Below are 16,350 nucleotides of genomic sequence, written 5' to 3' on the forward strand. Positions count from 1 at the left end.
ATGTGAGTTGTTTGGTTATAGTTGTTTCTTGAATCCTAATCTTTTGTTTTCATCATAAATATTTGGGAAATAGTAGTTGGTAATTGTCAATTTGTGGGATTCAACTTGTTCGTTTAAATGTATCTATTAATCTTTCACGTGCTTATGAACGATTGACGTTAGCATTTCTCTCAATTAAGAAACGTGAATTGAACGGAACTAAAACCATTAAATCGTTGACAAATGAAACAACAAAAAATGCAACCACACTGCTACCTAACTCCATTCAAACATACATTGGTTTTGATTGGTTAATAACTTAATACCCGATTAATTATGTTTGATTAATTTCAACTTTTTGGACAATGGTTTTCTCTTTCTAAAATTACATTGTAGAGAAGTATGGAAGCATTCTTCTGGATTGGCCAACCACTAAAATTATTCCTGAGGTCAGTACTGCAGTTGCATGATACATACTACTAGTTATTTTTCAACATTTGTGTTTAACAATGGATTTAAATATATATATCATATTAAGTAGGAAGAATTATTATTATTGTTATCCTGTTTGGGTTTGTTGGGAAACCTAATAATTTTTCTAGTCATTAGTGTTTTTAACACCTAGCACTGTTGAATTCGACAACCCCTGACATGATGCTATCATGTTTCATCACAGCTAATATAAAAAAATAGGATACAATTAATTAAGTAAATGGGTGTCCCATGTTAGAATAGACCAGAAAAAAAATTGGAATTTTAATGGAAAATTTTTGGTACTGATTACTTTAACGAAAAATTATATTTTTATATTAAAAAGTCAATCCTGATAATATTAACTTTACCTTTTATTTTATCCTTAACATTAAAACTCAAAGTTTTCAAATTCTTTTCATTAATTTTTCTATAAAAAAAAATATAATATGATTTAATTTATACAATAACTACAACAACCAAGTTTTATCCTATTAAGTGGGATTAGGTGTATGATTCTTAGAGTGCTACTGCGCTCGATTTTGTACTAAGTTTGCCGTTAGCTCAAGGTATTCCATATATTTTTTTATAGTCAATTTCCAAGTTTTTCTAGGTCTTCTTCTACTTCTTTTGACATGGTCACATGAGCCTCAACATCTCATAGTTGCCTCTTTTAATCAAAAGATATGTAAATTTTCGGTTCACGTGTCCAATCAAACCACCTGAATAAACTGTTCGGTTTTTATAAGATGGATAAGTATACAATCAAACCACCCGAATATATTAATATGAGTCTTATGTTTCTCTTCACCTGCCACTGAAGACCGAAGTCATATTGAAGAGAAAAATTCATTAAACAAAACAACATTGGTTGAAAGCTCATATCACTAATAATAATTAGGGACATTCTATACAAAATAAGCAAGAGGAATCCGATGATAATCTTTTTTATGTTCAAAATGTAGAGCAAAAACGGAAAGAAAACATGTCGTATGTTCAAAAGATGACTTCCTCAGGATTTAATGAGGAAACCCTAATTAAACTAGTAAATTAGTAAACCCTAAACCCAGGAAAGTCTATATAGTTGTTGCAAATAATTAGCTTTCTCCAGTCATACTGCAGTTTTTCAACCTTCTTTAGCCAGGAAAGTCTACATTTTGTAAAGACCTTTAAGAATAATTGCATTTTGGATTAAAAAAAAAATAATGAATAATTGCTACACATATAAATGTGTAAGCTATCACATACCATTGATAAAATGAAAATATATCCGAATAAGCAAAGAAATCCATAAGAGAACCTCCAATAAAAGATGTGGGCCATCTCCAACCGAAGGATCCAGAGGTCCAGAGGGTCGAAAATAGCTCAAAAACCGTCTCCAACTAAGAACTAGGCCAGAGAACTTGTGGGCCCCACGGAATCTAAAAGGGCCAAAGGGCTGGCCATAAATTCAAAAAATTTTGTCAGTTATAACCAACAGGGATGCTTACAAAAAAATTTGAATCCAACGGCTAGCTGACTAGCCGTTGTATTCAAATTTTTTTTTTTTTTTTTTTTTTGGTTTTTTGGGCCTTTTTTTTTAATTCTTAAAAAATCTATTTTTTTTGGTTTTTTGGGCTAATTACTATTGTAGTTTTTAAATATAAGTTGTAGCTTTTAAATTTAAGTTGTTGTAGTTTTTAAATTTAAATAATAAATTAAGTTTGGCCTTATGACCCTTTGGCCCTCGGTTGGAGACGGTTTTTTGTGACAGGGCTAAAACGAGCCCTATGGCCCTTTGGCCCTTGGTTGGAGACGGAGGTAAATCCCTATATTGTTCATTAAAATCTTAATATCTTAGAGGGTCAGAGGGCTAAAACGAGCCCTTTAACCAACTCTCGGTTGGAGATGGCTTAAAATGTCTTGAAATGGACATTTTATATTTTTTTTTCATTGACGAAAAAACTCTTTAATGGCGAAATGTAATTTATTCATCCTCGACATAAGATATGAATAAACTATTTCAGCGTTCAATTATTGGGCTAATTATTGTTGTTTGGCGTTGTGTTAAGCTGTTAAGATCATTAATGTCAATGTCTTCCAACCGCCATCAAAAGAATATGCTAAAATAAACTACAGTTCATGTGTCAATGGTTACGTCTTTAAAACTGTAATACATAAAATGTATAAACAAGTTAACAGATAATGCTGACGAAGATCAAGTACACTAAAAACTATTGCAGATAATTTGACTAGTAGGAATGGCGACACGAACTTGGAGGTTGCTTCCTACTATGAAACACCTCTAAAAACTACTAGTGGCAGTTGGTCACGCAAACAGTTGCGTCTTCAAAGATAAATTATTAAGAATTAATTATGTATTACATAAATTAGTGGATATATAACTAATCATGCAAGACACGATTGAACGATTTAGACCTGAATAATGATGCGGTTAATTATTCTTCTCAATTCTTATCTTCAGTTTTGACCTCTTGGGTGTTGTGATTAGCTTAGAATGCTTGCATTATCATCCAACTGTAGTAATGATATTGAAAATGAATCTCATATTGATGGCAAAAGATGTAAAATCTTGTTCTGAATGTTAATGGATTACCGTTAAAGTCACTTAGCTCTCAAGTAACTTGCATATCAACTTACTTGATACTCAAGTGATCTTAAATGATTTGGTTAGTATCTCCTTCTTGTAATAGGCTAGATCGAAAAAAACCTTAAACATATAAACAGAGGTGTCCCTGTTCTCACACACATCCTTCTTCCCATTGTGCTAAACCGTATGCATAAAGCATAGAACATACTGAGTGATGAGAGTAGAAAATCTCCTCCCATTTGCCAGCCATGTCTTCATCTGCAGGTAACTATACTTGCAGTCGTTTCTTGCGAATATCAGTTTCCAATTTCCAATCAACAACGGGTAGATCTATAAGACATACACGAACGTATACTTAACAAGCAATACATTTATCAAATTCAAAATGGATTCGACCGCGGAAACGCACCGCGGTGATTGATTTTTCATAAGGATATTGAATAGTTACGGGTAAACGAGATGCACGTTTGTTTGAATCATCTACTGTAATTCTATATACATGTTGATGCTCTTATTTACTGTCTTACTAAAGGGATCTTGCATTGACGTATAAAGAGTTGGACTAGGATGTGGTCACATTCCCTTACCTAATTTCCTTAGCCCATCTTTGCAAAGAGGTTTTGTGTATGGGAACTATTATTAACACTCCAAAAATCTCATTTTACACTCCTCACAAGTGTAATTTTCTTACTAATTATAGAAAGTTTGGAGTGCAAAATGAGATTTTTGGAGTGCCAATAACAATTTCCTTGCATATTAAGAAGTCATTATTAATTTCTCGTAATGCGGTACAGTGGGATAATATTTAGAATTATGATTGATCAATAATCAATCCTTCAAAATTTTCAAATATAGCAATTTTTTTTTTTTTGATAGAAAAAAACAATGAATTTATCTAATGCATTTATTTGTGTTTATGGATTAAGATAGTCAATGAAGAAAGTTGAGATTCTACTAAATAACTAATTGGCAAAATAGAGAATAGTCCACACTTTATAAGTACATGCAAAGTTTAGTAAACTTCCTATGTGCGACATTTCTTCACATCCTCAATCAGCATGCACATTATTGTGGCAATATAACACAACTAGATTGGAACATTGGTATATAATGTCAAACACAATAGCATATATTTTGGGTCATTTGGGTAGTCATTTTCCAACACCATCTTTAACCTCTAATGCGCCTTTGTTTAATATTGGCCATTAATTTTGTTTAATTTATTCGATTCAATGTTCATAAATTAAGAGCGTGAGAAGCTAAAAATGGCGTGTTAAAATCACTTCCCTTCCAATTTTTAACTAGATTTGTGCTTATTTTTGGTCAAATTAGAACTCAAACATTTTTTTTATTACAATGATATTTGTTTATGCTACAAATTTATTTAAATTAAGAGACGAAAAATTTGTTCTAAGTTTCTCAAACTCACCTTCAATTTTAATCTTATAGCTTTAAACACTTCTCAACATATATAATCTTCGTCTTATCCCTTGTTTCTTATTCCGACATATGCGTTACTTGTGTAGAGACGGGCCTGTGCTTGCGTGGTTTTGAGGTAGGCAAGATAACTAGGGTTTGTTTCGAATGAGACAATACCTATAGTTGGATAAAGAAGATGAGGTTCAACTTTCATGCTACGTAGACGAGTATTGGATAGTTTGGATTCACAAGATCACAATAAAAATAATAATTCAAACCAATCTAAGTCATCTAATGCTCATAGCCTGAAATTTAATGCTCCATAGCATGAAAGAATTTTCAAGAAGGCGATGTACAAAGAAAGTTAAATTTTATCAAGTAAAACGAGAGCATTGTGGAAATATCAGAAAAATTATTTTGGGTGTCCAGGGAATGGTAATTGAATAAGTGAATCGTCAGAGGAACATGGTGTGCAGAAACAAAATTTTATTTGACAAACCATATGATATGTACACTGAAGACTCACTTGTTCTATTACCATTTTGTAGACGCTAAAACAATTTTTCCTAATCCTTCGACAATGCCTTCTTCCCATAGGTTTGAACCTGAAACACATCGGATTAAAGATAAATCTTTTATCTACCAGTGCAATCAACCGCTTGCATCCAAAGACAAAATTTGACGGTAAACAAAACTTTCCTTTATTAAAGAATAAAAAAAAAAAATTCAAGCAAAATCTATTTTCCGTGCTCTTCAAAAATTATGATGGGCCTTACACATCCAAAAAGCCCAATTTTCATGGCCCAGCCCAAAAAATGAAATAGTATTCAACTAAAACCTGAATATATCCCCCTTTCTCTCTCCTTATCTACGCTAACTCTCCGTCCCTCTGCTGCGAACTACGAAAATGGCAATGGCGCCGAGCCTCTTTCTCTCATCCAAAGCCCTAATACTAACCCCAAGACCTGCCATTTTCCCTCCTCCTCCTCAACCCTATTTCGCTACGCTCCGATTCAACTCGGAGACTCGGCCTTTGACTCGCTCCGTTCCCTCTAAGCTGCGCGTTCGAGCTGTGAACGACAGTGATTACTCGTCGAGGAGAAGCAGCAGCAATGAGCAGCGAGAGACGATTATGTTACCGGGATGTGACTATAACCACTGGCTTATAGTCATGGAGTTCCCTAAGGACCCTGCCCCAACTAGGGAGCAAATGATTGAGACCTACCTCAACACTCTCGCTTCTGTTCTTGGAAGGTACTTCTTCACCCTCTAATTGTCCTTCAATTTCTATGATTTAAACAGTTTTTGATTGTTTTAAAGGAAAATGGGTTCTGGGTTCTGTTTGCTTTGGGGGTAAATTTATATCTGTGGTAAAAAATTTAGTGAAATAGGGACAAGTATAAGGCTTTCTGGATTGTTTGATTTCGACTGGGAGTAGTTGTTGGATTTTCGTGTGCGGAGATAAGTTCAGATTGTGCGTAAATAGAATTTAAGTCCCAAATAACAAGTTGAATGAAGTATGCTTTGTAAATTTGTTCAATAGTTGCAAGGAAATGAAATGTTTATGTAGGTGATTAGGTTCTTAATCTGTTGGTATTAATATAGAACTAGAAAATAATTGTTAAATAATTACTAAGTAATGCAGTGAGGCTTGGAAATTGTAGTATTGGTTCATTACTTAGCATTGAGCAAGAGATTCTCTTTATTTTGGATGTAGTCTTTGTAATTTGTTGTATACTCTAGATAGTTATCTATCTTTTAATTTTGATTTAACTGCTGATACATTTTTATTTACGAAATCAATTCGTTCTCGTATTGTAAATCTCATCATCGTAGGCTAAAAGATTGGCGGTGTGGGACAATGGCATTGAATCATCTCGAATTAGTTTTGGTTGATGATGGTTAAGGCTCTGCTGGATTAGTTAATTTAAGATTGTTTAACTTAACCTGAACCTCTGGGTTTCAGTATTCTGCTAGTTTACGTACTTAGTGAGAGTCGCTTAGTTATTAATCTCACAACCTCCCGTGGTTCTTTATGTTACAGCATGGAAGAAGCAAAGAAGAACATGTATGCTTTTAGCACCACCACCTACACTGGATTCCAATGTACTGTATCTGAAGAAACATCTGAAAAATTCAAAGGTAGGCATTGTAATCGGGTGCATCTTTGTGCAATTTTCTCGTGTAACAGTGAATTTGTAGAGCTAACTTGGTTCATTCTGATGCAGGATTGCCTGGTGTTCTCTGGGTGTTGCCAGATTCATATATAGATGTTAAAAACAAGGATTATGGAGGTATGTTTTGTTGCAACAAAGGGTTTGTTTTACCGCTTACGAATCAGTATAATGATTTCATCTTGAGGGCTATTTATAGGTGATAAATATGTTAACGGAGAGATAATTCCTGGAAACTACCCCGTTTATCAACCAAAGAAACGAAGAGAATCAAAATTTGAGAGCAGAAGATATGAAAGACGAAGAGATGGACCTCCTCCTGAACGAAGAAAACCAAAACAAGAAGCAACTCCATCAGAATCAGGATCTGGATGAGGTAATCAGTATACCAGAATGCCATTTATCCAAGCATTTGTTTTGTTCTTTTCAAGTTGTTTTTAACTACAATTTCCATTACTCCACAGTTAATGAACGTGGGACTGCAAAATCAAGTAGTACTTTATGAAACAATTAGTGAAGGTTGTCCAATGGAGGAACTCATCCAGGGGTGCACGTATCTGTGCTTAGATTTTTCTGGTGAAGTCTTCTTGTCGTCTGCTTGGATAAGGAATGGTGTCATATGAGCTTGTTATCAAAGACATCAGTATTTGTGAATTATTCGGTAGGTCCAGGATGACCTTTGTGATATTGTTTTTGCATCGACACTAAGAATTTCAGTTCAGCTATATAGTTGAGTTTAGTTGTACGGATGTTTGATTTAATCTTATGATTCTATTTTCTGATCTTGCATCGATTTAACTCTTCTGGTTACGAAGCTCATCTCCCTTTATCTTTCCTTATCCTTGCGGGTGTTCTTGTGCATCTGGGCGCTTAGCACCAAATGCTAATACCGCTATCGTATGAGGTGCTTAAACTTGTGTCCATGGTAGTCATGTGTATTGATTCTTCCGTGGCGGGAACTCCACCCCTATCTTCACTTGGTACTTCACAGGAGCATGATTTCTTCAACTGAGACTGTCTTTTCTACCTTCTGTATAGTTCACGTTCATCGAGCGTGCTTCTTCAAGATAGCTAGCTAGCATCGAGCAACTGCGAAGAAAACCATTATTCGATCGCGTTGCTACATGTACATTATATTCAAAACTCGATTCTCATTGCGCGCAATATTTGTGTATGCAACTAAAAGCTAATATTTGACCAAAAAGAATGTCACAAGTTAATATCTGCTTGCAGTGGAAAAAGGTGTTAACTTTGACGTACATGCTCGTGGCTTTTGCTTATCTTAGAATAGCTAGGGTCTACGGATGCATTGAAGCAATCCGTTCTCTTGGTCACCTGATGAACAAAGATATATGATCATTCATTTTTTGATTTGATATCAAAGATTGAGATTAAAACATTAAAAGTACATCTAATTGTATTTTACTTCTAATATCAAATCAAAGGAAGTGTGACCATATATTCACTTCTACCGACTCTGATATTGGAAATTGGGTGCAGTAATATACAAACAGAGAAACCTCGAGCATCGAAATTCGCCAATAACCAACTTATTGCAAGTGAATAAAAAGGAGGAAAATAAGTTAAAGGGCAACTACAAAACAATTTTTGTTTAAAATGTTGATTGGTTTGTGAAAAGAAGAAAGATCTTCACCATGAAAAGACAACGCAGTGAAAGCAAAAGGAACGTATTTCTGATAGGCTAAGATGCCATCAGAAATTCACAACACAAGCGTTCAAACCTGTGATATCTGTGAAGGAGTATCTGATGGTGGATTCCTTGGGTGGACAAAGCTGAGAGGGTACGGTCCTCCAGGCATGCAAATGATGAAAACTTAAAGGCAAGGCCTGTAGGTCCTACCAACAACCTCTTTTGAGTCCATGAGTCCGCAGTTGATTTTTGCTAAATTTGAAGTGTGACGTGGGATTACCACTTAATACAATAGTTTAGTAATATTCATCTTTACTGATAAGTGAGAGATTTTATATTAAATTCTCTTCAAAGACAAATTTAACTTCATTATTGCTAGGTCATTATGAAGTTTATACCACTTCCTTATCCCCTGAAGACTTGCTATCCCGGTAAGCAAACATATTTTTTGCCAGTTATTAAAAGTTGTCTTTCTCAAATTTTTCCAATTATTAAATAATGAAATACTAAAAAAGAAAGTTGAATGGTGGAAAATAATAAAACACTAAGAGTTGTAGAGTTTGTTGAACTGTAAAATTGTCAAGTAAAAAACTTTAGTCTTCAACTGCAACAAACTTGTATTTAAAGTAGTAAAATTTGCGTACTCTCTTGGAAATGTTCTTATTTGTAAGTTTAAATTTAATGTAATTTCGGTGTAGATAAGGAGTGGTACCCCTGGATGTACATCGAAGAATTTAACGACTTCTAATGATGCATACTAAAAAATTTTGCCAAATAAATCAACTAAAGGGAGAAATTCTTTAATGCGGCTGCTATACCGCTTCCACATCCTTGTGAATGTGTTGCGTATACGTGAGCCGCACAATAGAATTTTTCCACTAGGGCACCATCGAGGCACCGGGACCTAAGGGCTAATTAACAAGCAATCTACAGTTGAAAATCACTCAACATGAAATCTCCATTCCATGAAAACAGATATAAAAGTTGTTGAAAGGTGAAACTTTATGATGGTTGTGCTGGATGAATTGACCCAGGTAGGGTTACATGGTTGTATTTTTGTCAAACGAAGACAAGTATCCAAGGGGCGTCCAAATGCTTGTTGAGTTGGAAGAGTTGATATATGTTCCTTGCGGACTTACTTCCATCCAATATTCAAGGGAGGAGGAAGAATTGGTCCTAGTCCTTGTAGAGTTGGGGGCTCGCATAATTTGGTCGAGGTACATATTTAGTGAAGTTAATAAACGTTCTATATCGGAGAATTAAGAAATCTTGCATGAACTTATTATTAAAAAAAATATATTTATCTCTTTAATTCGGTTAATTGATTTCGTGGTGAAACTCCAACTTTTAATGTCTTTGTGACTATTAAATTTCTTTGCATTGCAACGCAATTTTAATAGCTTTGACCTCTTGACTACACAAAGGGCGTTCCAGATGAATACTAATTTAACCTATGAGTTCAAAAAGCTAGCTTTAGATTTCCTTGAAAAAAGAGATGATAAACTTTCAACTTTCCTGAATCAATTTGTTCACATGGGGTTGATTTAATAGAGTTCCATAAAAGGACTCGTCAACTATATACGATTATCAACCAGCACAGGGTGGTTTAATGATTGAGAATGAATTTTAAGTTCGTATTTTACATAGCATGTTTTGAATTCGACTCTTGATCGACGTTGATGAATCAAAAGATAGTGGTCAAAAGAAGGCTAAAATGCCTTTGTAAGTCTCTTTAGCCTTGAAAGAAAAGATTGTCATGACGAAGCCATCCTCTGTTGATCCTTTAATAAAATAAAAATAAAACTACATATGATTATCAAAGTATTGACATATCCTATGTTTTTTTTTTTTTTTTTTGTATGCAAATAATATTTTGTGCTAAATTTATTAAATTATGATAGGGGGACTCGAACTTAAATGCATAAAAAACACACTACTATAATCAACTTGAATAAATCAAAATCTACTCTTATATGCCCCTTGTAAAACACAGTTACTCATATTTTGGGATGACTTAAATTGTACAGTCCTGGGTGATACAAAAATTGAATGACCGAGAATAAGAATAATATGAAAAATTGTCGATTAAATCTTATATACAAAGATTTAATAGATAATTTTAACAGTATATTTTACATAAAACTCGTACTACATGTGACATAGGCTTTTAACCCAATCCGATTCATACATCAAGGATCAATAATATAGAAGAAGAAATGACGCGCATGTCATGCATGGGACCTGCAAGCAAACACTTGCGCGCAACAGTCAAACTAAATTTTATTCATTGGCAACACAACAGACGATCACTGACAGGATATTTTCATAGTGGGGCCTGGGGGAGCATTTACCAGGTAACTTTTAATCATTGCCTCGTAGAAATTTTTTGTCCATTGTTCAACGCAGGTTTCTTCTTTCACTGTGCGAGTCTTCAGTGGCAAAATAGACAATATGTAATCTTTATGGAGTATGATTCTCTCTCGTCCCATTCTCATTCCTTTCATTTCTCTCCTCTCATACTATATTTTTTATCTTATTATCTCTATAAAAAAAATCAATATAAAATATTGACATGATTTATTCGTAACCGTTCAAGTAGGAAGGAAGAAAAGATGAAAGAAATTAGGAGGAGAGGAAATGGAAGAGAAATTTGGAGGGGAGAAAACCCCCTCCAAACTTCATATTTTTTTATCTAATCCACCTATAAAAATTATGAGAAATTGTTGAGGTTATAAATTCTGCATTAGAAATATAAGGAGTTCCACTAGTTCTTATATTGTAATTGTTTTTTGATAGAATTTGAATTTTCTTCTTGCAGAAAAAAAAACTTGAGTGGTAATTTACTGTCGTGCAGCATGTAAAAATCTTGAGTTAAAACATAATAATTGTTATATAATTCAATTTATAAATGAATTAAAAGTTCAAAAGACACGTGTTATGTTTCAAATGAATGATGTTTATCACATACCACCTGGCAATATTTAGACACACTAGCCACATGACATCAAATGAAATTCCCTATACAAGTGTTTTTTTTCTTCTTCCGTAGATCAACACGAATTTAACAGTAAAGGAAAAGAAAAGGGTATGCAGCAAGTTCTGCACTTATTGGTTACCATCCCTTCTCCGGTTGCAGAATTCATGTGAGGGACTTCCTGGATTCTGACTTTTCCACTGCACAGATGGAGCCGTTACTATCTGGTTAATTAATATACACTCAATTTGTTCTTATGGGATTGTAGGATGTCTGAAATACCCTTACACGCTAATAGTAGAACTCTTTCAATTATTTTTGGATGGAAATATGTACACGGTATTTTAACTTTGATTATGTACACGGTCTAAGTTTGATTAATATACCTGCCCTTAAATTCGGAAGTCTCTGTTCAATGAGTTTCTTCATGTACTCTCTGCCACCTTACAGTTTTTTTCGTGAATTACCATGCCAACTTTATAAAACATTATGCAAAAATATAAGGTAGCAGAGAGTCCCACATTTGAAAGAGCCCCAACAACATTTCGGTAAAACAGCCAAATGTAAAAAGAGAAATACTACGAGGACTCTCTCAAAAGTGGAAGTGCTCTATGGGCTCTCTATCACCTGATGTTTTTGCATAATATTTTATGATGTTGGCATAAAAATTAACTTTATATTGACTCTCTGGAAACGCAAATGGACTCTAATGTCAAAATACTGTCACTTTGGAGAAATTTTTCAGTGTGCGAGGAGCACAATCTGGTACATTAAGTGTCATAATACAAGTTTGGTGACTTGAATTTTTTTTTTCTTCAACCAATTGTGTTATGACACTTCGTCTACCGGACCGTGTTTCAGATGTATTAAAAAATCTATTGTTACCTTGAGTTACTTGTTAATTAATTGAGAAAATTGGAGTATTAATTTCTAAATTTTGATCTAATTAGAGCTTTATTTATTGAATTAAGTACTTGTCACGATGTGTATTAACAATCCTTTTGTATAATATCATTAGAACTTTCGTCCAAAATAAAAGAAAATTAAGGGACAAAAATTATAAAAGTGTGACAAATATAAAGATCGAAACTCCAATTAAGTCATAATCTAAAGACTAAGGCTCTAATTTTTTTTAATTAATAGTTAATGAAATAATATATATAGTCATACTGTGTTGTCAATTTTTATGACGAAATGGCCAGCAGGAGGTCCGTTGGCTGAGCTGTTTGGACCACCTACACACCTTTTATGGTACATTTTCTTGTATTTAAACGATACTTAGCAAATTTAATAAGAACAATAATGCTCATACATGATTATTAGGTCATGAAGACTGTACAGACCGCCACATTTGTCTTTTATTTTGGCACTTTTTAGTTTTTAGTTGGATTTTATAAAGAAAAAATAGTTAAGTACGAATCATTTGGTTCAAAATGATAGCATTCCTAAAGTTTTACTATACGATGTGAAATTAGGTATTTCGTGAAGCTAACTTTGTTATGGGTGTAGTTACAAATCTAGGTATCACTCGTTATATAGTCTCTTTAATCTTGAGAGCACTGCTACCCGCCTGTTTCCGTTGTAATTTCTTTTATAACTTTGTTCCACTATATTAGATTCTGTTTGTAACTTGAAAATACTTTGTTCTTTAATTTTTTCAGCCAACAAAACAAAAAGATCATATTTCGAACAACATAACTAGACGGTGATTTATCAACCAAAGTGAATTAACAAGAGCAGACCCATTCAATGGCAAGGGCGGACAACTCCCCACTCGGCCTTGAAAAAAAATCCCATTATTGGTGTTGGATTTTTGTCACCCAACTGCTGGGCAAGGCAGGGTGCTACGCGGCTATAAATCTCATCTTTGACTTGAAATCAACAATCATTTTTGTCTTTTTATCCTTTCTATTTCAAACTCAATTCACAAATATTATTCGAATTCACTCGAATTTCTCCATCTTAACTTTCTTCCTCAATCATTCAGACGACACCATTGCTTAAGACTCGCTTGCCAACAAAGAAAAATGAAGGCAAGAACTTCATAACAAGTTTCAAAGATGTACCTCAGTTAAGTTGCTCCTACAAAAGCTTACAGATAATTAAACATTAATTAAGGTTGAAGTAAAAAACTACAACTAAGACTGAGATGGAATACATGATTAGTAGGTGACAAGAAAATGTAATATAATATATTATGGTGTAGAATGTAGACATACTAGATACAACTTTAAGAAACAATTTAGTACATGAGCAAGCAAGACAGCGAATGGTTAAGCTAACTCCATAATTAGGGGCTACAGTACAAGATAATTAAGCTCATTGCCCCCGCCCCCACCTCCACCTCAAAACAATCACCAATCTAGGGCAAAATAGTAAATTCACACACCAGTCCTCCTTTAATAAACAGTCTTTCGACTTTCCAACTCTCCCAAATACATATCATCATCCCTTAAAATCCACACACACACACACTCTATCTGTCTCTCTAGGCATTTACCATCCAAACCATCACCATGTCCCTGTTTAACACCCGGTTCTCCTTCTTCTTCCTCACAGTCTTTCCATGGACCTTTCTCCTCTTTCTCTCTCTACCCTTCTCTCTCTCCTCCACCAACATCCATGAACTCCTTATCTCCCAGGGGCTTCCACCTGGCCTCCTCCCAAAGGAGGTCAAGTCCTACACTCTCTCAGACAACGGGGAGCTCCAGGTCTTCCTTGATGCCCCATGCCTCACAAAATATGAGAACAGGGTTTTCTTTGAGAGTGTTCTGAGGGCAAATCTCAGCTATGGAAGCCTCATTGGGGTCGAGGGTTTGTCTCAGGAGGAGCTCTTTCTTTGGCTGCCGGTCAAAGACATCATTGTTGATGATCCAAGATCAGGTCTCATTCTCTTTGACATTGGGGTTGCTCACAAACAGCTTTCTCTATCACTCTTTGAAGATCCCCCTGACTGTAAACCATCAGGTAATCAATTCACGGAAAATGATTTTCACACGACCCTACTTATTTTTGTATTGATTCTCCTTTTATTTATTCAATCAAACAACGGATATATACAAAAGTTTCTGGGGTGAAGAGTAGGGTGCGTAGAAATTACTGATCTTAATTCATTTCTAATTTTTTTTTCATTTAATTATGTTTTTTAAGTTCTGTTTGTGCAGTTAATCTGTAACATGTGTTGCAGTTTCTATTGATGTTGGTTTCTGGGTTCTTTTTTTTTTTTTTTTTTAAGGATTTTAATCTGTTATGTCTCATTTCTGATGATAAATATTGTGCATGTTAGTGTTTCATATGTTGGAATGACTTGTTTTTTTATTTGTTGTTCTTTGTTTGTTTTATTCCTTAAAAGAGATATTTTTTCTTTGCCCTTATTTTCTGTTCCTACACATGATGTATCAAAATTTCCCTATAAACAATTAAAAAATGATAATATTGGTAGAAATTTCCTGTATAAAAACAAAAGAAACAAACTTTTGTTGTTGGTTGATCTTTTGAGGGAATTGATTAGGCTTCTAGCTAGCTAGCATTTCATATTATAAGTGTGCTAATTAATATATACACATACACAACCGATAGTCGAAAATACTAAGATTTATGGATATTTTTAAGTGACCGCTTAGTATTAAGGTTCAATAGTATTTTTTTATTTCAGATTTAATTTTTGTTAAAGGTAAACTTAAATCACATTATTGCTAGTTTTATTGTGAGGCTACACTCACCATTTCCCCTTTAATGTAAATAATATCGTTTATTCAAAAGAAAAAAAAAAAAAAAAAAAGGCATTTTTAAGCAAGTATATACAACATAAATACTATCACGATCTACTAACCAAACTCACGTCTGCGATAAATATTACATACTTTTAAAGTTTGCGTGTAAAATGGTGGTCTTGATTCTTGAGCGCCTAACAATTTTCATGTGACTGTTTGCAGGTGTGCTGAAGAATCATGTGAGGAAGAAGAAAGGCCTTTGGGGTCTCAGATAGGGAGAGTAGAGATGCCAACTTGTTTCCAACTATGTCGTCTTCTACTTCTATGTTAATGCAATTTAATATTTTAATTAGCACTAAGTGTAACTAGGTCCAGGTTAATTGGCTTGATATTATTAGAGGGTTTTGAGGAAGGAGATTGTAAAGATGTGAACTCCTTGAATCAGATTAACGGTTCTCATTAATCTTCTAACTTTTTTGTTTGAAGAATTACGGTGACCAAGTTTTTTTTTTTAAAAAAAAAGTGGGATAAACATCACAATAGTCTAGTAATGATGTAGTTCAAATAGCTTTTTGCGAGAATTGATTCTAATATATCTCACTTACAAATGAAGAGGGATATTATTACACCGTAGTATTAAGTGAGGGTAGCCCAAGTTTTTAAATTATGTGATGTATTACCAATAGAAAATAACTACGTCACCAAATCAACAATAATTATGTCATATGGTTTATAAAATATAATTTAAATAGGCTTGTTATCTAATTCGTCGGATCCTCTTTATAAGGATTCTAGAAATTCTTAAATCGTGTCCGTTCATTGTAAATCGTGCGGTTTTCATCAGATACAATTCATATTTAATTTTAAATAAAAGTATTTAAAATAATTTATAACCGTACGATGTATTATGAATGAATACAATTAAGGATTCCCGGAATCCTAATAAAGAGGATCCGGAGAGAATCCTCATTCTAATTCTTATAATCTATTTGATTAAGCGAAGCAAAAGATCAAATTCATTTATTTCCTTCGGCTAAATTATATTATATTTTCATGTTTGACTTGGCAAGGAAAGAATTTTTGTTTTTGTAAAGGGAATTATGATTGGCACTTTAAAAAATTTATTTTACACTTTAAACTTTCTATATTTAAAAAGAAAAATACATTTATAAAATGTGTAGAATGAAACTTTTAAAATACCGATAACACTTTCTTTTATAAATAGTATTTCTATTAAACTATTCTCTGTGCCGAATCTGCCGACTCTTCATCTGCTTGGTAGTAAGTGAGCCACTTTGAAACTGTCAATCTACATCCTACTCCTGGTTCAAAATTATAGAGGCTAATTATACTCTTCTGTTTGTTTTGCTTTTTTGTTT

The 16,350-nt window shown here is 33.8% G+C and overlaps 2 protein-coding genes across 2 annotated transcripts; both read left to right on the forward strand.

Moving 5' to 3' along the window:
* Positions 1-5,351: 5,351 nt before the first annotated feature.
* On the forward strand, positions 5,352-7,415 carry LOC103946555 (multiple organellar RNA editing factor 9, chloroplastic). Its single transcript, XM_009357279.3, has 5 exons — positions 5,352-5,713; positions 6,504-6,601; positions 6,688-6,753; positions 6,833-7,009; positions 7,098-7,415. The coding sequence occupies exons 1-4, from the start codon at positions 5,367-5,369 to the stop codon at positions 7,006-7,008; spliced, it is 687 nt and encodes a 228-aa protein (XP_009355554.1). The 5' UTR covers positions 5,352-5,366; the 3' UTR covers position 7,009; positions 7,098-7,415.
* Positions 7,416-13,681: 6,266 nt separating this feature from the next.
* On the forward strand, positions 13,682-15,434 carry LOC103946558. Its single transcript, XM_009357282.3, has 2 exons — positions 13,682-14,225; positions 15,194-15,434. The coding sequence occupies exons 1-2, from the start codon at positions 13,775-13,777 to the stop codon at positions 15,244-15,246; spliced, it is 504 nt and encodes a 167-aa protein (XP_009355557.2). The 5' UTR covers positions 13,682-13,774; the 3' UTR covers positions 15,247-15,434.
* The last annotated feature ends 916 nt before the right edge of the window (positions 15,435-16,350 follow it).

The sequence above is a fragment of a genome, unplaced genomic scaffold, assembly GCF_019419815.1.
Source record: "Pyrus x bretschneideri cultivar Hongxiangsu unplaced genomic scaffold, Pyrus_bretschneideri_v1 Contig38, whole genome shotgun sequence".
NCBI classification, from domain to species: domain Eukaryota; kingdom Viridiplantae; phylum Streptophyta; class Magnoliopsida; order Rosales; family Rosaceae; genus Pyrus; species Pyrus x bretschneideri.

Excerpts from the sequence above, each read along its gene's own strand:
- LOC103946555 (XM_009357279.3), top strand. The coding sequence starts at position 5,367 with ATGGCAATGGCGCCGAGCCTCTTTCTCTCATCCAAAGCCCTAATACTA. Across the intron at positions 5,714-6,503 it reads CTCGCTTCTGTTCTTGGAAG|CATGGAAGAAGCAAAGAAGA; the intron begins GTACTTCTTCAC and ends TTTATGTTACAG. Across the intron at positions 6,602-6,687 it reads AACATCTGAAAAATTCAAAG|GATTGCCTGGTGTTCTCTGG; the intron begins GTAGGCATTGTA and ends ATTCTGATGCAG.
- LOC103946558 (XM_009357282.3), top strand. The coding sequence starts at position 13,775 with ATGTCCCTGTTTAACACCCGGTTCTCCTTCTTCTTCCTCACAGTCTTT. Across the intron at positions 14,226-15,193 it reads CCCTGACTGTAAACCATCAG|GTGTGCTGAAGAATCATGTG; the intron begins GTAATCAATTCA and ends GACTGTTTGCAG.